Here is a 22,244-nt window from a genome sequence, read left to right as displayed (position 1 = left end):
CGCGATTTACCCATCAGACAGTGCGCATTGTTATTTTCTGGGTATACTCAGAGTGGCTCCTTTGGCGCTGGAAGTCGTGGTGGCTGTGGCCGCCTCCATCTGAGTGGCGGTCACCCAGTGTTTCCGCGCTCCTCCCTTTCCGCTCTTCCTCGGCCTGGGCCTCCTCCCCTCCTCTTGTACCCTCTCCCCCCTTCCCGCTCTTCCCCTCCTCTTCCTCCTCCTGCTGCTCCTCCTCCTCCTTCTCTTCCTCCGCCTGCTCCCGCTCCTCCTCCTTCTCGGAGCTCCAGACGTCCTGCAGCGTTGTGGGTAAGCCTCTCCGCACCCCCCCACCTCTGATGCCAGGGAAGCGGCCGTGGCACGCTGCTGGGGTTTCCATGGCCCTGGAAATTGGGGAACCCGGCGGCGCGATGGCCCGTGGCCTACCATCTTGTTTAGGCCCCGGAGAGGGGAGGGTTTTGGGAAAGGTCGCCCGGGCAACGCAGAGCTGGGGCTGGTCGTGGTGCCGGCGAGCGGCCACCTCCAAGGCCTGAAATGTGCATGCGCCCCTTGCGGGCCTGGCCGCATGGGCCAAGGTCTACCGGAGGCCCGGGAGGCTGGGTAGCTTTGCTTTCTTGAGATCCCCCTCAGTCTGCTTTTTACATTGGATATATCTTTTGTACATTGGATAGCGACGAGACCCTCCCATCCGTTGGTCTCTGCAGTCCTGGGAAAAGCTGGTGGGCCAATCTGAACTTTCCAGCCTCAAGCTCCTGAGGCCCTTGGTTCTGCCCAACCCCTTTCCCAGGACCCTCAGTAGTTTTTCTGTGCTGGTACCCGTATTCTTCCCAAAGGAGCTGCCCTCCTCTGTCACAGAAATCTTGCTCTATTTAGTTATTGTCTAGACTCTAGAGGATAAAAGCCCTGAGGGGACAGATGTGGATTTAGATGCACGATTTTCCATCAGTGAGCAGTGCAGGGTTTTATTAGCGATGGGGCAAGCATCTCATCAGAGGAGAAAAACCTGCAGACATGGAAGTCCCTCTCAATGCACCTCAAGTGTGAATTCTTTTCATGAAGAATTCTCAGTGTCCAGGAAACCAGTTTCTTCCAAATGTGGGAGATTATACAAAGACCTCTCTTTGTTTGGAAGATTTGCTAATTTTTCTTTTAAATCTATGAGCTTCAATTGTTGGTTTTGTTGGTTGGATTTGGGGATTTTGGGGGTTGGATTTGTTGGTTTTGTTTTGGGTGTTGGATTATGAGTTTTAGTGTCTCTAAAACTGTATTTGATAGCTAAAAACAGTTTTAAACTACAAAAATCCCCTAGGTATTTGAGAGCTGTCTTGCTTTGAGAGTTACAGTATAAATTCAAGCCATCCTATGTAAATATATATATATATATATATATTTATTTATATATATATATGCAACGAATCTATGAAGGCGCTAGTTTGCTTATAAAATTCAGTTAGATTTGTGTGATTTGCTTTAATACCTGTGCAAGTGTAATTATCATAGCATTTGAATGTCTTATTGATGTTGCTCTTTTACAGGGCTATGAAGTATTAAAGACCGGGTTTAAAGGTGAAGAAATAGCATCAAGCAGTTATGTGGTCCGTAAATAGAACCAGTTGTGGTGTTTTTTCTTTTAGATTACATTTATTTATATTCTCTCTCTCTCTCTCTCTCTCTCTCTCTCTCTCTCTCTCTCTCTCTCTGTGTGTGTGTGTGTGTGTGTGTGTGTGTGTGTGTGTGTGCAGGTGTGCTCACACCACAGTTTGGAGGTCAGATGACAACTTGGTAGTACAAAGTTCTCTCCTACTGTGTAGGTCCCGAGGTTGCATCGCTGATAATCAGTTTTGGCTACAAGCCCCCTTACCTACAAAGCCCATCTCATTGACCTCCCTCCCATTTTATTTGTTTGTTTGTTTTGTTCGTTTTTGTTTTTGTTTTTGTTTTTTGATAGGGTTCCATGTAGTACAGGCTGAACTTGATAGGTAACTAAGGCTATCCAGAACTCTTGATCCTGTTGGCTCAGCCTCCCCAATACAGTGATTACAAGTAAGAGCCATCAGTCCTCTCTCCTTAGAGCCAGTTCTTGAACCAGTGTCTTCTGACTTTCACCTAAGGTTCAACTCATTAAATAATACCTCACTTTTTATTTGTGAGCATCTCAAAAAGTGCTAGAGAAAGATAAGCAAGAGGGTCACCTAAAAGTTTTAAGAAGTATTATTCAATTTCCCCTCTCTACATTTATTTATTTATTTATTTTTCTTTCTTTCTTTCTTTCTTTCTTTTTTTTTTAAGTTTTGTTTGTTTGTTTTGTTGTTTCAAGACAGGGTTTCTTTGTGTAACAGCCCTGGCTGTCCTGGAACTCTGCAGACCAGGCTGGCCTGGAACTCACAGAGATCCATCTACCTCTGCCTCCTATGTCCTGGGATTAAAGACATGAACAACCACACCCAGCCTCTGTCTACATTTTGTTTTGTTTTGTTTTTTTGAGACAGAGTTTCTCTGTGTAGTTTTGGTGCCTGCTCTGGATCTCACTCTTTAGACCAGATTGACCTCAAACTCACAGAGATCCTCCTGGCTCTGCCTCCTGGGAATGCTGGGATTAAAGGCATGCACCACCGCCCAGACCCTGTCTACATTTTTAAGACTTTATATTTTTGTACATTTTAACATTCAAATAATAACTGCATCCAAGTATGTTGAAAATTGAAGACTGGTATTGAAAAAGTCCTGTTGATAAAGAGTTCCAAGCCTCAGCTTTTCCTGTTCAACTTCTTTCCTCCAGTTGTTAAATGTTTCAATATAGACTGGCCTTTCCAGCCAAGTATTTTACCACTTAACATTGCCTTTTTGTTAAGGAAAGGGAAAGAAGTATAGAATTCTATGCCTTCCTTTTCTTCTGCTTATTTTTCTAGGAGAACATTTAGAACCACACAATTTTGGGGGAGTACTAGGGATCAATTTGTATGTACTAATTCTTTCCTGTTTCTTTATGCTTTAGAGAGGACTTTAAATTAATTGTTTTTCTGGAGCCAGCAAGATGGTTTACCAGCTAACACCAATCCTGAAAATTTGAGTTCAATCCCAGGGACCCACATGGTGGAAGGAGAGAATCAACTTCTTAAAGTTGTCTTCTGACTTGCACACATGCTACAGCATATTCAAACACACACACACACACACACACACACACACACACACACAAATTTGAAAAATAATTGGTTTTTAGTTAGATTGTTGTAACAGTTTAGGAAGACTTGATTTACTCAGTGACTTGAATAAAAATGTACATCTAGACTTTTAAAATGCATTCTCTACAAATTAGTTTTATATTAAAGGGTATTTCTATTATTTTTATTGGGAAAAATTGTCATCACTATGTACCATCTGGGTCCAATGGGACACTTTAAGTTAATTCACAAATAATTTGCATAAAGGTAAAAGAGATGCAGAAACAGCTATTTGATAAAAAAAAAAAACAACGTGTTTTTTGTTTTGTTTTTTTGTTTGTTTTGTTTTGTTTTTTTGCGACAGGGTTTCTTTGTAGCTTTGGAGGCTGTCCTGGAACTCGCTTTGTAGACTAGGCTAGCCTTGAACTCATAGAGATCTGCCTGCCTCTGCCTCCTAAGTGCTGGGATTGCAGGCGTGTGCCACCACCACCCGGCGTGTGTTCTTTTTTGTACTTATAAAAATGAAACACATCCAGGCATGGTGTTGCACACCTGACAACTGGGAGGAAAAAGCAGGAAAATCACTGCAAGTTAAGGGCTGGCCTGGTGTACAAGTTCAAGCCAATCAGGGTTACACAATAAGACCCTGTCTCAGAGGGAGAAAGAAAGACAGTATGAAAAGGAAGGAGAGAGGAAGAGAAGAGGAGAGAAAGGAATGAAATATAAACAAAAGCATTTAATTATTTTTACACTTTGTGTGTGTGTGCACGCGCGTGGGTGTGCAAATATACATGTGGAAGTCAAAAGACAACTTGTATAGTTGGTTTTCTCCTTCCATTATGTGGGCTCCAGGGATTGAACTTAGGTAACCAGGCTCGATGGCAAGTGTCTTTGCTCACTGAGCCATCTGCCTAACACAGCCAATGCATTTTAGGAGCTAAGACAATCTCTTTTCCTCTCTTAATCCTAAGAATCAAACCCAGGCTCTAGTGCGTACTAAGCAAATGCCCTGTCACTGAGCTACGTATCTAGCTCTTGATTTTTCAAGCCAGGGTTTCACTATGTAGCTCAAAATAGCATTCACTTCCTATATAGCCTATCCTAGTGTTCAACTCATGATTCTCCCACTTACCCTCTCAAATTCTGGGATTACAGTTGAAAGGCCATCACATCTAGCTATAACCAAGATTTTAAAAATTTTTATAGAGAATTTGTAGAGTATATGGTATGAAAATTCAGGATATGACTTAAACTGATTCTTTTTTAATGAAGCTATTCAAATTTTTGATCATTTTAATGTAACATCTGTTTTAAAAGGTGCAGATGGGGCTGCAGGATGTTGCTTATGGAAAAGCACTAACTTATCACATGTAAAGCTTTAAATTTGACCACCAGCACCATAAAAATAGAAGCCCTAATACTTAGATTGTAAATTTCTGAAGAATAGAACTATGTTTTATTCTGTATTTTCCCCTAGAGTATAGAAGGTAATGGGGATTTGGTAGTAAAGTAATCTATGAAGAACTTTAGGTAATTTTCTGCTACTTTTCAGCTAAAAAGTGATGAAAATATATATGAGCAAACATTTATATGTTTTCTTATAGTAATAACATTTTTAAATTGTGAAGAATAAGTCATAGTTAAAGATGTCACTTATCATACTGAAATTCAGATTTACTAAAACACGACTAGATAATTACTCATTTTTACATAGCCTTTTAATTTTTATTTCTAACTCTATAATTCATCCTGTTTCTTCAAGTAGTAATTGCTTAAAATATTTATTAGTTTGTATGCTAAATTTACATTCACTCAGGAGTAAACCAATTTGGAAAGTGAGTTATAACTAAATATTACTGTAGATTAGATGATGTGTACATTTAATTTAATAGTCCCTAGTTGGGGTGGGGTTATAGCTGCGAGCAGCCATGGCTAGTTTTTTACATGCTACTAAGGCTTCAGAGTTAGGTCTTTATGTTTGCCTAACAAGTACTCATCCCCACTGAGCCATCTCCCCAGCCCCTAGTATTAAAATTTTATTTTAAGATTTTATTATGCATTGTGTATTTGTGTGTGCAGGTGTGAGTGTGTGTGTGTGCACATGGGTGTATGCATGCCACATCATGCATGCAGACATCAAAAGACAACTTGTAGAGAGGTTGGTTCTTTCTCAAATTCAGGTTTTCAGACAGCAGCACTTACCTTTATCGTGAGCAGTCTCAGCAGCTGATTTTCTAAGCACCTTTATTTTCGAAGTCCTAACTTGTTACCTTGTCAGGAGTTATATGATAAGTTTGCTCAAGATTGAAATTAGACTAAAGGTTTTATGGTTTAGTATTTAGTATTATTTTGACCTAAATAAATTGATTGGCATCATGTGCTTGTTTTTTCTGGGTTTTGTTTTTTGTTTTTCATTTTTTAAGATTTTTTTTTATTTTTTTATGTACATTGGGGTTTTGCCTTCACAAGGATGCCAGATCCCTTGGAACTGGAGTTACAGACAGTCGTGAACTGCCATGTGCATGATGGGAATTGAATCTGGGTTCTCGTGAAGAGTGGCCAGTGCTCTTAACCACCTTCAGCCCCCCATGTGCTTGTTTTTAGTTGATTCTTCAATTTGATGGATAAAGACAACTGTTTTCAGCAACAACAAAATAGTTTCTGCAATTATGTGGCTTCTTAAACTTACATTTATTTGTGTGTGTGTGCCTGCAAACATGGCAGTCAGAGCACAGCTTGGGGGTGGTCTTTCCTTCCACAACATGGGTCTTGGGAATCAAACATGTCATCAGGCTTGATAGCAAATGCCTTTTGCTGGCTGAGCCTTCTTGACAGACCATGAATAGTGTTTATACTGATAATCTTTCTTTAATAGGATTGCTGAGAGACAGGTGGGCACATTTAGTGTTTACTTAGATTGATTAAAGTAACCCATATAATAAAAAGTGAATGGGGCAGCGGTGGCGCACACCTTTAATTCCAGCACTCGGGAGGCAGAGGCAGGCGGATCTCTGTGAGTTCGAGGCCAGCCTGGTCTCCAGAGCAAGTTCCAGGAGAGGTGCAAAGCTACACAGGGAAACCCTGTCTCAAAAAACCAAAAGCGAATGATCTACAATAACAATGCGAGTAAATGGCTAAGGTGATGGCTCCTTGGGTAAGAGTGCTTGTTGCACTAGCATGAGAATCTTGGTTCAAATCCTCAGAACGCAGGTGAAAAATCTAGGTGTGGCTGGGTTGGCATCTGCAATCCTAGCACTGGGTATGGGGGCCAGGGAGAGGTGGATTATTGGAGCTAAGTGGCAGCCAGCCTAGCTCCACATTCAGTGAGAAATTGTGTCTCTAGGAAATAAGATGGAGAGTGACAGAGCAGGACACCTGAGATCTTCCTCTGGTTCTCATGGACACACGCAGGTGCACATACATCACACACATACACACACAAATGTAAGGTAGAAATGAAATGTTAACTACTCATCCCCAAAGATAACTTTTATTTTTTAGGTTTAGTATACCTAATCACAATTTTCAAAATGAATCCTAAATATCTATGTTACTACATATTTTTTCCAATTATTATATGTGAAATAGTATATTCAGGGATATATCTTTACACTATAGAGTTGAGGGCAAGTATCTGGAGAAGAATGTCAAATCCTATGGGCATATGCCAAGTAGTGGTAGAGCTTGATCATATGATAGATGTCTTGGTTATTCAAGAACAAATGATCACTCCTAAAAGCATGTGAATAAGTAACATTATAAAGGCTAAGCAAATTGTACTTCTGAATAAATATATGCATACATGTCTTATATAACAAAAAATTAATGAAAAAGAGGCCATGAATTTGAAAGAGAGCAAGGAAGGGTTTGGAGGGAGAAAAAGGAGGAGGGAAATGATGTAATTAGAATAAAAATAGTTTAGCCAGGCGATGGTGGTGCATGCTTTTAATCCCAGCACTTTGGAGGCAGAGGCAGGCAGATCTCTGAATTTGAGGCCAGCCTGCTCTATAGCATGCCAGGAAAGCCAAAGCTGCTACACAGAGAAACCCTATCCCAGAATGAATGAAAGGATGAATGAATAAAAGTCCTGGCTGTTCTGTAACTCACTATGTAGCCACCTACCTCAGGAGTGCTGGGATTAAAGGCATGTGCCACCACCACCATCCAGCTGAAAAAATTTCAAAAAAATTTTTTTGAGTTTTTTTTATTTATTTAAAAAAAATCTCATTTTACGTACCAACCACAGTTCCCCCACCATCCCTCCTCCCATGACCCCTTCCACCTCCCCCACTAGCCATTCCTCCAAAAAGGTAAGGTCAACACAGGGAGTCAACAACTGATGAACCATTTGTCCAGGTCATCTGCCCAGCTTTTTTTTGTGGGCTCTGGGATCTGTACTTTGTTCCATATGCTTATACAGTAAGTGCTGTATCCACTGGGCACTTTCCTTTGATTGCCCTCCATTTCCTATGATTGTGTGTGTGTGTGTGTGTGTGTGTGTGTGTGCAGGCATGTAGCATATAAGGAGGTGAGAGGACAATTTGTCAGAGTCATTTCTCTCCTACTATGTGGGGTACTGGTACTCAAATTCAGGCTGTCAGGCTTGGTGGTAGGCATCCTCATCTACTGAGCCTTCTTGCACACCCTCTTTTTTTTATAAAAAACAAAACAAAACAGGGTCTCATGTATTCCAGGCTATACTTTAACTTTACTCACAATTAACCAAGTGTTAAGGAACACTGTGTTCTCTGGGAATGACCTAGCCTTTACCTTCTTGAACTGTCAGCAGCTATGATTTCCTGAAAGAGACCTAAACAAAATTGGGTCCGTTAACTTTTCTTCACAGAATGGGAAAGGGGCTTATGACCCCCCTCCTACCCCAAGGATTTATAGACAGTTAACAGTTACTAAAGGAGGGGGCTCGTGAGGCCACATCCTTCCCCAAAGTTTTACAGGCAGAAAGATGCTAGGAAGAAGAGAGCTCATAAGGCCTCTTCCTCCCCCAAGGATTTATAGGCAATTAAATATGAGATTGAGAATGTTAGATGGCTCAGTGGGACCAAGCCTGGTGACCTGAGTTCAGTCCCTGGGACCCACAAGGTGGAAGGAGAGAATCAACCTACTCAGTGATGCCCTCACAAATAAGTGTAAAACAAAAAAGTTGACAAGGGAGAGGCTCAGTTAACAATTGCCAAGAGGAGGGCTCATGAGGCCCTGCCCCTCACCAAGGAATTATAGACTGTTAACAGTTGAGGTTTGCAAGAAGAGGGATTGATGGTTTTCTAGACAATAATTACTAGGGGAATGAGCTTCAGAGGCCATAGATCTGGCCAAGATTTGTAAACAATTAATAGGGGAACAGGTTCAGGGGCCCCAACCCTCTTCAAGACTTACAGGCAGTTGTTTCTGGGGGAAGGGTTCATGCCTGTCTCCAAACAGAAAGCTTTTGCATGGGGGGAGGGGCTCAAGAGACTACTTGCTAGGTGCAGAGGCTTTTTCTTCAGTAGTGAAGCCACCCTCCATAAATTGCTCATGAGCTTGTAAATAACCCCCAATTAAAATATCTAGAGGCCAGATGCATGTGCCTTTGATCCTACTGCTCCAGAGGCAGAGGCAGAGGAAGGTGGATTGAGTTCAAGACCAGCCTGATCTACATAGCCACTGCTAGGCCAGCCAAGGCTATCTATAAAGGAGACTGAGAGGGTTAAATAGGCAATGAGGAAGGAGCTGGGGAGAGGAGAGTGTGCAAAAGGATGCATAAAACTTAAGAGGAAGCCGGGCAGTGGTGGCGCAAGCCTTTAATCCCAGCACTCCTGAGGCAGAGCCAGGAGGATCTCTGTGAGTTGGAGGCCAGCCTGGGCTACCAAGTGAGTTCCAGGAAAGGCGCAAAGCTACACAAGGAAACCCTGTCTCGAAAAAACCAAAAAAAAAAAAAAGAGGAAAATGGGGGAGGTGGCTGGGCAGGGGTAGCAGGGTAATTGGGAAAATTAGGAGGGGTGAGAGTCTACTTAAATACACATTGTTTGAAAAAACACAGTAGTACTGCTATTAATATTTTGTATGCTAATTTTTAAAAACTTCATTGGTTCACCAAATTACACTTGGCGTTCCATTGATTCCTTGTCTGGGTGCATAGACGTTTTTGTTCAGGAAAAATATGTTCACAAAACACTGAGGATGATCTTAAACTGCTGATTTTTCTGTCTCATCTCTACAATATTGAGATTGTTGCAGATGTGTGCTGCCATGCTTGGTTTATATGGTGCTAGTAATTGAATCCAGGGCTTTGTATATACTGGACAAGTACTCTATCAGCCGAGAGACATCCCTGGCCTTTTTTTTCTATTCGCTTTTTTTTTTTTTCTGGAATTTTCATTAGATGACTTTGTACATTTAAAAATTGTATTTCTGTTTCTAGCTGAGCATGGAGAGCATATGCCTGTAACTCTATCTAGCATTGGAGAGGCTGAGGCATTATTTTATTTGTGTGTATGTGTTTGTGTGTGTATGTGTGTGTGTGTGTGTGTGTGTGTGTGTGTGTGTGTGTATTTCAGTTCTACATATACTCAACTTTTACTTTTAGGATACATTTTAGCTAATGTCCCCTGGTTTATTTTTAATCATTTTCTGAATGGTATTGTTTCTGTGATTAAATTTCATTTTATTGTTATTGGTGTGTATATATTCTGTGTGCACACATGTCATAGCATACATGTGGAGGTCAGAGGAGACCTTTTGTGAGTTCTTTTACCTTCCACTTTTTTACATGGGATCAGGGAATTGAACTCAGGCCATCATCCTGGGGCAGTAGGCACCTTTACCCACTGAGCCACCTTTCCAGCCCCTATTTATTAAATTTTGTCAAATCTCTAGAAGATTCTCATTATATACTTTTTAATATTTTCTCCTCTCCTCTGTATTATCTGTTTTGTTTACAGTCTTAATTTGTTTCATTGCTTTGGTCTTTCACATTAGAAGCTTTCCTAAAATTTTTGGTGCTTATTAGTTATCCATATCTGTTTTTGTTATTTTTTTCTTAATAGATTTTTAAAGATTTTTTATTTACTTTGCTTTATAAGTGTTTTGCCTGTGTGTGTGTGTATAGGCACCATGTACTCGCCTTGTGCTCTCAGAGATCAAAAGAGGGGATCAAATCCCCTGAAACTGGAGTTACAAGTAGTTGTGAGCCCCAATGTCAATGGTGAGATATGAACCCAGGTCCTCTTGCAAGAGCAGCAAGTGCTCTTAACTGCTGAGCCGTCTCTCCAGACATTTTTGTTTTGTTTTTTGTTGTTTTTGTTTTGAGATAGGTCCTTGGCTAGCCTGGAACTCACTGTGTAGACCAGATTTGCCTTGAACTCAAGAAGATCCACCTGCCCCTGCCTCCTGAGTGCTGGGACTAAAGGTGTACACTACCATGCCTAGCTCATCTCCGTATTCTAAGAATGTTGGCACTGAGCTGGCATGACAGCACACACTTGTAATCCTAGCACTCAGGCTGAGGCAGGACAATTGTGAGATTGGGGCCAGCCTGAGGCTCCATAGTGACTTCCAGAACAGGCCAGCCCAAATTACATAGAAAATCCCTATCACAGAAACAAAACAACAAAAACATCCACCCCAAAGGAGTGAGACACTAAAATGTTTGTTGTGAGCTGTGTGATTATTCAGAACTGGTAGTATTTGCAGTACATCCTTTGTTTAATTTCTTGAGATGAGAAATGTCTACTCTACCCTGGAATAGAATAGGCTTCTCCATTTTCCCTGTTTTCATCCTAGTATCTCATTTTTCTTTGTTCTGTACCCTAATATCTCTGAATCTGATGCAGTATTTTCCTTCTTCCAATCTAATTTCCTCTTATTCTTGGTTTATATCCCTTTTTAAAATACAAGAGGTGGGTTTTTGTTTCAGGTAATGATTATCTATCCTTTTGTATGTATAATCATATCCTTGTCATGTAACATGAATTTAGTTTGGTTGGATTTGATTGTAAATTTTTGGCCACCTGGCGCTAGAGAGATAGCTTATCAGTTAAGAGCACTGGTTGTTCTTCCAGAAGACCCCAGTTTGTTTCCCAGAACCCACACGGCTGCCAAAAAACTCCAGTTCCAGATGACCTTACCTCTTCTAGCTTTTGCAGGTATCACATGCATGTGATGCGTGGACATACATGCAAACAAAACATCTATATATGTAAAGCAAAAATCTCAAAAAGAAAATTTTGGCCACTGTAACTCAACTGCTGTTCCCAGTCCTCTAGCTACTTAGCCATTTATTACTAGCTTTGTTTTGTGACAGGGCTTCATTGTGTAAAGCAGGCTGGCCTCAAAAAATGCTACTCTGTTCTGTTAACTACAACCTCCTGAATGAATGGTAGGTAGAGTGGCAGGGCACACCGCTACACTGAGCTCCTAGTTTAGATATTACAGATTGTTTTCTCAATTTATTCTTGCTATGATATATGTTATGTAGTTTTTCAGTTATTCAGTAGGTTCCCTTAGGATTATTAAAGTTTATCTTTAATTAGCATACTTCCTATTACAAAAAAAGTATTTTTCCTTTTGAAACTGAGGGTTGTTTCTCTCCTTTTGGAAATTAGATAATTCAAAAATGGCAGAACTTTTCATGGAATGTGAAGAAGAAGAGTTGGAACCATGGCAACAGAAAGTAGAAGTTCAAAATAAAGATGATGATGACGAGTTGATCTTTGTTGGAGAGATATCAAGTTCTAAACCAGCCATTTCAAGTAAGCATTTATTTCAGTGAAGTTTCTTATGAGGGTTGTTTGTGGTTGTGGTTGTGGTTGTTGTTGTTTTGAGTGGGAAAAACCTGCGACTGTTTTATTTTTAGTACTTGATGTACATATTCAGTACAGAGCTTAGCTGAAAAGCAAGGAAGGTCTAGGGAAATGCTTTAGCAATTAATGCACTTGCCATGCAAGCTGCAAGCACATGTACTGGGATGTGGATCCCCAGAAGCCGTGTAAATGCCAACTGGGACTGGCAGCCTTCCTGTAATCCCAACTCTTAGAAAGCAGAGACAGGGGGATCCCTGGAGGGAAGTGACTGACTAGAGTCTACACTCATTGGCCAGCTCTGGGTTTAATTCTTTGCCTCAGTGAATAGAGTGAAAAGAGATTGAGGAAGACCCCAGCATCATGATGCTTTGGGCCTTCTACAAGCATATATGCCCACACAGGTGTACACACATACATACACATACACACCTAAAAAATTTAAAGAAAAAAAGCAAGGTAAAGGTCAGTAAGAACTTAAGATGTTCATGGTAGTGATGTGATTGGGACACAATAATGAAGGTGAGAGGTTAAAATATCATGTGTAAGAAAAGGGGAAATAATCAAATTAACTAAGGATTAAGTTTACCTGACTGCATTATAGGCCTTATATGATAGAGATCCTACTTTTCAAATATTTTTATGATGGACATTTTAGTGCATGTATGTGTGAGAGAGAGAGTGTGTATGTGTTTGTGAGAGAGAGTGTGTGTGTGTGTGTGAGAGAGAGAGAGAGAGTGCGTGTGAGAGTGTGTGTGTGTGAGTGAGAGTGTGTGTGGGGGTGAGAAAGAGTGAATGAGTGTGTGTGTATGTATGTGAGTGTGTGTGTATGTATGTGAGTGTGTGTGTGTGTGTGTTAGAGGGTGTGTGTGTATGTGAGAGAGAATGTGAGATAGTGTGCATGTATGTGTGTGAGAGGATGTGTGTGTATGTGAGTAGAGAGGGTGTGTGTGTATGTGAGAGAATGTGTGAGAGAGGGGGTGTATGTGTATGTGAGAGTGTGTGTGTGTGTGTGTGTGTGTATGAGAATGTGCATGTGTGTGTGTGACAGAGGGTGTGTGTGTGAGAGAATGAGAGTGTGTGAGAAAGTGCGAGAGAGTATATGTGTGTGAGGGAGAGAGAAAATGTGTGAGAGAGGGGATGCGTGTATGTGAGGAGAGAGGGTATGTGTGTGTAAGAGTATATGTGTGTGAGGGAGAGAGAAAATGTGTGAGAGAGGGGATGCGTGTATGTGAGGAGAGAGGGTATGTGTGTGTGAGAGTATATGTGTCACAGAGTGTGTGTGTGTGTGTGTGTGTGTGTGTCACAGAGAGTGTGAGAGAAAGTGTGTGTGTGTGAGAGAGAGAGACTGTGTGTGTGTGTGTGTGTGTGTGTGTGTGTGTGTGTGTGTGTAAAGGTAACCATCTGATTAAATAAGAAACACAGAGGCAAATGCTGAGTTAAAAGCCCAAGAGGTCAGAGCAGTAGCGGAGAGCTGAGACTTAAAACCGCCTTTCTTACCCTTAGCTGCCGCTGTCCTTCCCCTCCAAAAGAGACCTACTTCCTGTCTATCTTTTTATTGACTTTCTGTTCTGCCTTCTCATTGGTTGTAAACCCAACCACATGACCTCCTCATCACTGCCTGTCTATACAGACCTCCAGGTCTCTATGGTTCGTATTGAGATTAAAGACATGTGTCTCCATGCTGGCTGTATCCTTGAATGCACAGAGATCTGCCTGTCATGTGATCTGAATTAAAGGTGTGCACCACCGCTGCCTGGCTTCTGCTATGGCTTGCTATTAGCTTTGACCCCCAGGCAACTTTATTTATTAACATACAAATAAAATCACATTTCAGTACAAATAAAATATCACCGTGTGTGTGTGTGTGTGTGTGTGTGTGTGTGTGTGTGTGTGCGCGCGCAGACAAGAGAGAGAAAGAGAGGGAGAGAGAGAAAAAGAGAGAGAGATGTACATGTACATGAGCATGCCATGGCATGTGAGTGGAGGTCAGGGGACACCCTGCAGAAATGGGTTTTCTCTCTCTCTACCATGTGGGTCCTGGGCATAAAACTTAGGTTGTCAAGCACCTTTACTTACTGAGCCATCTCACCAGCCCCCCTAGTTTGTTTGTGTATGGAGGGGGTTCCTTTCATTGAAAATGTATATTTTTCTCACATATCCTGATTATGGTTCCCCCTCCTCTACTCCTCCCAGTTCCTCGCCACCTCCTCTTCCATCCAGATCCACACCCTTTCTGTCTTTCATTAGAAAAAAATAGACTTCTAAAGGATAATAATAAAATAAAGTAAAAAGGGAGCTGGAGAGATGGCTCAGAGGTTAAGGGCTGTTCTTCCAGAGGTCCTGAGTTCAATTCCCAGCAACCACATGGTGGCTCACAACCATCTACAGTAAGAGATCTGGTGCCCTCTTCTGGCCTGCAGGCTGAACACTCACTATTAAAAGAAGAAAAATAATAATAAAGTAAAAATTTTTAAAAACCCTAACACATCATAATAGGACAACATAAACAAACAGAAGGAAAGGAGCCCCTAACAAAAGACACAAAAAACATATAACTGTAGAGACCCACTCTTTCATACACTTAAGCATTCCATAACAACATTAAACCAGAAGCCATAATATATATGCAAAGGACATGTAAGATAAAAAGAAAGAAAAAAAATATATACATATATGTTGTGGATATCACTCTGTATAAATAAAATGTTGATTGACCAGTAGCCAGGGAGAAAGTATAGGCGGGACAAGCAAGAAAGAAAATTCTGAAAAGTCAAAGGCTAAGACAGAGATGTTAAGATACTGGTAAGCCACAAGCCATGTGGCAACTTATAGATGAATAAAAATGGGTTAATTTAAGATATAAAAACAGTTTAACAAATAGCCTGCCATGGCCATACAGTTTATAAGTAATATAAGTCTCTGTGTATTTACTTGGTTGGGTCTGAACAGCTGCGAGACTGGCGGATAAGAGAGATTTGTCCTGACCCTAGGCCAGGCAGAACCAAAAAACCGCTAGCTACACATACATATTAAATAAAATAAAATGAAAATAAAAATAAAATAAAATTAAGAGCCCTGACACGACATTATGAAATAAGGAACCTCAAAATATGTGTTGAGTTCATTTTCAGGACTTGCAGCCTAGCCTTAATAGTAGATAGTTCCCCCAGTGAGACTCTCTAAGAGAAAAGTAAATTTTCATTTGCAAGTGGTTATCAATCAGAGAATGCTTCTGGGTTGGGGTGGGAACATGTGTCCACTTCTCCTTAAAGCTCTAAGACTCCATCTGATGCAGACCTGTGCAGGTCCTGTGCACGCTGTCTCAATCTCTGAATTTATATGTGCATCAGTCTTGTTGATTTACAGGGCCTTGTTTCCTTGGTGTCCTCCATCCCCACTGGCTCTTACACTCTTTCTGCCTCCTATCCCAAGGGTCCCTAAGTCCTGAGGGGAGGGGTTTGATGGAGACATTATGTTTAGAGCTGAGTGTTCCAAGGTCTCTCATTCTCTACATGATTCTGGCTGTGGGTCTCTGTGTTTGTTCCCATTTGCTGCAAGAAGCAGCTTCTCTGATGATGGCTGAACAAGGTACTGATCTATGAGTATAGCAGAATATCATTAGGAGTCATTTTATTCCTATACTTTCTTGTTGGTTTGTTTGTTTGTTTGTTTGTTTTAGAACAGTAGTATTTGGTTTTACCCTAGGTCCCTGGGCTATAGTGTCAGATATGGGTTCCATCTTAAATCAAATCAGGTATTGTTTGGTTACTCCCACGACCTTTATGCTACCACTGCCCTAGCATATCTTACAGGGAGTACCCCATTGTAGTAGATAGAGGGTTTGTGGCTGGATTGGTGTTAGCGTTTGTCTTTTTAGAGCATGTCTCTACCAAAGACATTGGAATGTAGGGGTGAAGGCTCTACAGAGGCACCAGCTCAACAACTCCAAGTTCAATGAGTTGTGTAGGTTTTTCTTCAACTATGGGGCCTGTTGTCAGTTTGCAAAAAGCAGCCTTTTGTATTGGCAACAGCCTGGGTTATTTGGGGGTTCCCATGGGACTCCTTTGCCCAACAACTCAATTAGATATAACCTAGTCCCAGTACTGGAAGCTTCATTTGGTGACAAGAGATACCCAGTTGTGGCTCTGTTTCATCCATTATTTGGTGATTTCATTTAGATCGTCTTCTTTATATGTATATGATTTGGGAGAATTCTACTATAGTAGACTCCCCCAAAACTCCTCAAATGGCCCTTGATTTTAGCTGTCTTTCCCATATTTTCTCCCTCATCCCCCACTACCCTCCCGATCCCTACTTGATCCTCCCTATTCCAGTCCCCCCATGCATACATAACTATCTATTTTATTTCTCTTTCCTTATTAGTCTGTGCTCCCACCCTAGTCCCTTACCCCATACCTAACCTCTGTGAGTCTATGGATTGTAGCTTAATTAACATTGACTTAAAAGCTAACATCCACATGTAAGCAAATGCATACCATATTCGTCTTTCTGGGTCTGGGATACCTTGCTCAGGATGATTTGTTTTCTAGTGCTGTCTATATATCTGCAAATTTCAAGATTGAATTGTTTTGAACAATTGAGTAATATTCCATTGTGTAAATGTATCACATGTTCTTTATCCACTCATCTGTTGAAGCATCTATGTTGTTTCCAATTTCTGGGTGTTATGAGTAGAGCAGCAATGAGCATGGTTAAGCAAATGTCTATGTGGCAGGATGAAGTGTCCTTTGGGCATATGCCTAACAGTGGTGTAGCTGGATCTTGAGGTAGATTGATTCCCATCTTCCTGAAAAACAGCCATTCTGATTTCTATGGTGGCTGTACAAGTTTGTACTCCCACCAGCAATGGAAGATGTTCCATTTATTCCACATCCTCTCCAGCAAGAGCTGTCACTTGTTTTGTCAATTTAGCCATTGTGATAGGTGAAAATGAAATCTCAAAATAGTTTTGATTTGCATTTCCCTGATGGCCAAGGATGACGGACATTTCTTAGTGTTTCTCAGCCATTTGAGTTTCCTCTATTGAGAATGCTCTGTTTAGCTCTGTACCCCATTTTTAAATTGGGTTATTTATTTTTTGATATCTAGATTTTCTAGTTCTTTATATATTTTGCATATTAGCCCTCTATTGGATGTATAGTTGGTAAAAAAAAAAATCTTTTCCCATCTATAGCCTGCCACTTTTTCTGAATGACAGTGTCTTTTCCATGGAGAAGCTTCTCAGTTTTATGAGATCCAATTAACTAATTGTTGATCTTTTTTGCCTGAGCTGAACAAACCCAGGGCTTTGCGCTTGCTAGGCAAGCGCTCTACCACTGAGCTAAATCCCCAACCCCCTAATTTTGATCTTAATGCCTGTGCTAACAGTATTCTCTTCAGAAAGTGTCAATGAGTTCAAGTCCATTCTCCATTTTCTCTTCTATCACGTTCAGTGTATCTAGATTTATTTTGAAGTCTTTGATGCATTTGGAGTTGAGTTTTGTGCAGTGATGAATATAGATCTATTTGGATTCTTTTACATACAGGCATCCAGTTTGACCAGCACCATTTGTTGAAGATGCTTTCTTTTTTCAGTGTGTATTTCTGACCTCTTTAAAAAAAAAAGTCAGGCGTCCATAGGTGTGTGGATATTTATGGCTGGTCTTCAATTAGATTCCTTTGATCAACATGTATGTGTTTGTACCAATACTATGCTGTTTTTATTACTATACCTCTGTAATACAACTTGAAATCAGGGTTGGTGATACTGCTAGAAGTTCTTTTTTTGTTTTTCAAGACAGGGTTTCTCTGTGTAGTTTTGTGCCTTTCCTGGAACTCACTTGGTAGCCCAGGCTGGCCTCGAACTCACAGAGATCTGCCTGCCTCTGCCTCCAAGTGCTGGGATTAAAGGCATGCACACCACGCTAGAAGTTCTTTTATTGTACAGGATTGTTTTAGTTATCTTGAGCTTTTTGTGTTCCCATATGAAGTTAAGAATTATCTGCTCAAGATCTGTGAAGAATTGTGTTGGAATTTTGATGGGGACTGCATTGAATCTGTACATTGCTTTTGGTAGGTTGGCCGTTTTACTGTATTAATCCTACAGATCCATGAGCATGGAGAACTTCCCTTCTTCTGATATCTTCAATTTCTTTCTTCAGGCTTTAACATTTTTCTCATACAAGTCTTTCATTTGTTTGGCTAGAGTTACTCCAAGATATTTTATATTATTTGAGGCTATTGTGAAAGGTGTTGTTTCCCTGATTTTTTCCTCAGGCCATTTATCATTTATATGTAGGAGGCTATTAATTTTTGTGAATTAATTTGTGTTCAGCTACTTTGCTGAAGGTGTTTATCAGCTGTAGGGGCTTTCCAGTTGAATTTTTATGCTCACTTATGTATACTATTATATCTTCTGCAAATAAAGATAGTTTGACTTCTTCCTTTCCAGTTTATATCTCCTTGATCTCCTTTAGTTGTCTTATCGTTCTAGCTAAGACTTCAAGTACTATATTGAATAGGTATGGAAAAAGTGGATGGCCTTGTCATGTTCCTAATTTTAGTACAATTGCTTTGTTTCTCTCTACTTAAATTTATGTTGGCTATGGACTTGCTGTAAATTGCCTTTATTATCTTTAGGTATGCCTCTTTTATCCCTAATCCCAGTACTTTCATCATGAAGGCTGTTGGATTTTGTCAAAGGCTTTTTCAGCATGTAATAAAATGATCATGTGGTTTTTGTCTTTCAGTTTGTTTATATGGTGGATTACATTTATCGATTTGCATAAGTTGAACCATCCCTGCATCTCTGGGTTGAAGCCTACTTGGTAATGATAGATGATCTCTTTGATATGTTCTTGGATTTGGTTTGCAAGTATTTTTATTGAGTACTTTTGCATCTATGTTTATAAGGGAAAATGGTCTGTAATTCTCTTCCTTTGTTTTGTTTATGTGGTTTGGGTATCAGGGTAACTGGCCTCAAAAAGAATTGGGCAATGTTCCTCTGTTTCTATTTCGTGGAAAAATTTGAAGAGTATTGGTGTTAACTCTTCTTTGGACGTCTTGTAGAATTCTACACTAACACCATCTGGGCCTCAGCATTTTTTTTTTTGGTTGGGAGACTTAATTACTGCTTCTATTGCACTAGGGATTATAGGTCTGTTTAAACTGTTTATCTGACATTGTTTTAACTTTGCTAAGTGGTATCTATTAAGAAAATTATCCATTTCTTTTAGATTTTCCAATATAGTAGAATATAGGTTTTCAAAGTATGTCTGTATGATTCTCTGGATTTCCTTGATATCTGTTGCTATGTCCCCCTTTTCATTTCTAATTTGGTTAATTGAGATATTCTTTTCACCTTTTAGCTACTTTGAATAGGGGTTTGCCAATCTTACTGATTTTTCTCAAAGAACTATTTGTTTCATTGACTCCATTTTTGTTTCTATTATTATTGATTTCAGCCCTTAGTTGATTATTTTTTGCCATCTATTCCTTTTGAGTGTAATTTTTTCTTTTTGTTCTAGTGTTCAGTTAAGTGACTAGTATGAACTAACTCTCCATTTTTTTAATGTAGGCACTTAGTGCTATGAAATTGTCCTTAGAACAACTTTCATTCTGTCCCATAAGTTTGGGTATGTTGTACATCCTTTTTTGTTCAAGTCTAGAAAGTCTTTCATTTATGTCTTGACCCATTTTTCCATTCAGTAGTGAGTTGTTGAGTTTCCATGAGTTCTTAAGCTTTCTGTTGTTTTTGATATCCAGCTTTAATCCATGGTTATCAGATAGGATGCAGTGGTGTTACTTCATTTTTTTTTTTTTTGTATCTATTGAGACTTGCTTATGTCTGAATATGTGGCCAGTTTTGGAGAAAGTTCCATGATGTGCTGAGAACATTTATATTCTTTTGTGTGTGGGGAGGGGGGGGGGGTGAAATGTTCTGTAAATATCTGTTAGGTACATTTGGTTTACAAAGTTAGTTAGCTCCAGTATTTCTATGCAGTTTTTGTCTGGATGCCCTGTCTATTGGTCAGGTAGGGTATTGAAGTCTCCCACTATCAGTGTGTGAGAGCTAATATGTGATTTAAGCCGTAGTAGTATTTCTTTTATGAACTTGGCACTTGTGTTTGATGTATAGATGTTGAGAATTGCAGTGTCCTCGGTGATTTTTTTCCTTTGATGAGTATGTAGTGTCCTTCCCTATCTCTTCTGGTTAGCTTTAGTTTGAAGTCTATTTTGTCAGATATTAAAATGGCTACACCAGCTTGCTTCTTAGTTCCATTTGCTTTGAATATCTTCTATCCTTTTAGCCCAGGTGATGTCTATCCTTGATGTTAAGGAGTGTTTCTTGGATGCAACAGAAGGATGGATCCTATTTTTGCATCCATTCTGTTAATTTATGTCTTTTATTGGGGGAATTGAGACCATTGATGTTGAAAGATATCAATGAGCAGTGTTTGTTGTTTTCTGTTATTTTGTTGTTGTTGTTGTGGTGGTGGTGGTGGTGGTGGTCTGTGTGTGTATGTCCTCTTTTGATTTGCTGATCTGTGATTATTTATTCTTTGTGTTTTCTTGGGTGTGGTTAACCTCTTTAGGTTGGGGTTTCCTGATAGCACCTTCTGTAGGGCTGGATTTGGATTTATCATGAAATGTCTTTTTTCTCCATCTATTGTGATTGATAGTTTTGTTGGGTATAGTAGTTTAGGCTGGCATCTGTAGCCTCTTAGAATCTGTAGACTATTCAGACCCTTCTGGCTTTTAGAGTTTCCATTGAGCAGTCAGGTGTCATTCTTATATGTCTACCTTCATATATTACTTGATCTTTTTCCCTTGCAGCTTTTAATATTCACTCTTTGTTCTCTAGGTTTAGTGTTTTGATTATTATGTGCCAAAGAGAATGTTTTTCTGGTCCAGTCTATTTGGTGTTCTGTATTCTTCTTGTACCTTGATAAGACATCTCCTTTAGAGTAGTGAAATTTCTATCCATTATTTTGTTGAAAATATTTTCTGTGCCTTTGACCTGTGTTTCTTCTCCTTCCTCTATTATTATTATTAGATTTGGTCTTCCGGTAGTGTCCCAGATTTCTTGCATGTTTTGTGCCAGGATTTATGTTTAGATTTATTTTTATTTTTTTAAGATTTATTTATTTATTATGTATACAGCATGTATGACTGCAGGCCAGAAGAGGGCACCAGATCTTATTACAGATGGTTGTGAGCCACCATGTGGTTGCTGGGAATTGAACTCGGGACCTCTGGAAGAGCAGCCAGTGTCTCCAGCCCATTTGGGTTTTCTTTATTGATTCTATTTCCAAGTTTTATTCATTTCCTTCCACTATGTTTTCATAGACTCTTTAAGGAATCTATTTATTTCCTCTTTAAGAGCTGCTAACATTAATAAAGGCTATTTTAAGCATATTTCTCATCCTTCAGCTATGTTGCAATATCCAAGGCCTGTAATCAGGGTCGCTGGGCTCTAGTGGAGAGACATATTGTCCTGGCTGTTATTGTATTTTTATGTGGGTGTCCAGGCACCTGGGTTTGGGAAGATTGTAAATCTAGGTGTTGATATCTGTTCTTGTCTTTGTTGGGTGCGTGTTTTGTTCCTTGATTTCTTTCCCTCTGTCTGTTTTGTTTGTTTTAGTTTTAGTTTGTTTGTTTTTTCAAGACAGGTTTCTCTGTGTAGTCCTGGCCCTCTCTGGTTCTTATTGCCTGGTAGGGAATTCTTCTGGAGTCTTGACTGGTATGGCCACTGAGGTTTCCAGGTAAAATATGTTTCTAGATATTGAGATCTGATACTTAGAGAATAGGGATGGGCTAAGCGAGTGGCAGGAGGTCCCACAGGAGGATGAAAGCAGTGTGTACCACCAGGATCTGCTTAGCTCTGGGAATGGTGGCAGAGAATGCATAGAGGCCTGTGTAGAGGCCCTCAGGTGGTCTTCTACAGAGCTGGGGATAAGACTGGGGCATTCATCTTGGGTGAATAGAAAGAGAGGTGAAGATTTTCAGTTAGCCCATCTTCCCTGGACAGAGTGCACCCCCTAGTTTTTAAAGAATTCAAATATCTTGTTTGTTAATTCTTTGTCTTTTCTCCTTTTAGTTCAAATGTACAGAACAAGAAGTATTTGGAATGTTTAGTTTGTTTGTGTCTGAAAATGATTCTCATGTCCAGACAACTGCTTCATCATTTATACAGTTTTATCAGAGGTAGAATGGTAGAGTACAAGTTGTAAAATAAAATAAACCCTTCCCTCTCCAAGTTGCTTTTGGTCATGGTGTTTTTATC

At 40.0% G+C, this 22,244-nt stretch overlaps 1 protein-coding gene across 6 annotated transcripts in view; it reads left to right on the top strand.

Annotated features, from left to right (window-relative positions):
* The first annotated feature begins 235 nt into the window (after positions 1-235).
* The window catches only part of Znf280c (zinc finger protein 280C), a 61,583-nt gene continuing 39,574 nt past the window's right edge, over positions 236-22,244 (top strand). For 3 of the 6 annotated variants that reach the window (XM_036174660.1, XM_036174659.1, XM_036174662.1), the window contains exons 1-3: positions 265-306; positions 1,533-1,592; positions 11,762-11,908. In XM_036174660.1, the coding sequence (XP_036030553.1) occupies positions 11,773-11,908 (136 nt within the window). In that variant the 5' untranslated portion in view covers positions 265-306; positions 1,533-1,592; positions 11,762-11,772. Of the gene's footprint in view, positions 307-1,532; positions 1,593-11,761; positions 11,909-21,640; positions 22,166-22,244 lie in introns of those variants that run through there. The other 3 variants (XM_036174663.1, XM_036174664.1, XM_036174661.1) reach the window with 3 other exon arrangements.

Source organism: Onychomys torridus, chromosome X (genome assembly GCF_903995425.1).
Source record: "Onychomys torridus chromosome X, mOncTor1.1, whole genome shotgun sequence".
Lineage (NCBI taxonomy): Eukaryota > Metazoa > Chordata > Mammalia > Rodentia > Cricetidae > Onychomys > Onychomys torridus.
Note: the sequence above shows the minus strand (reverse complement) of the source record. Positions and strands in the feature narration are given on the sequence as shown.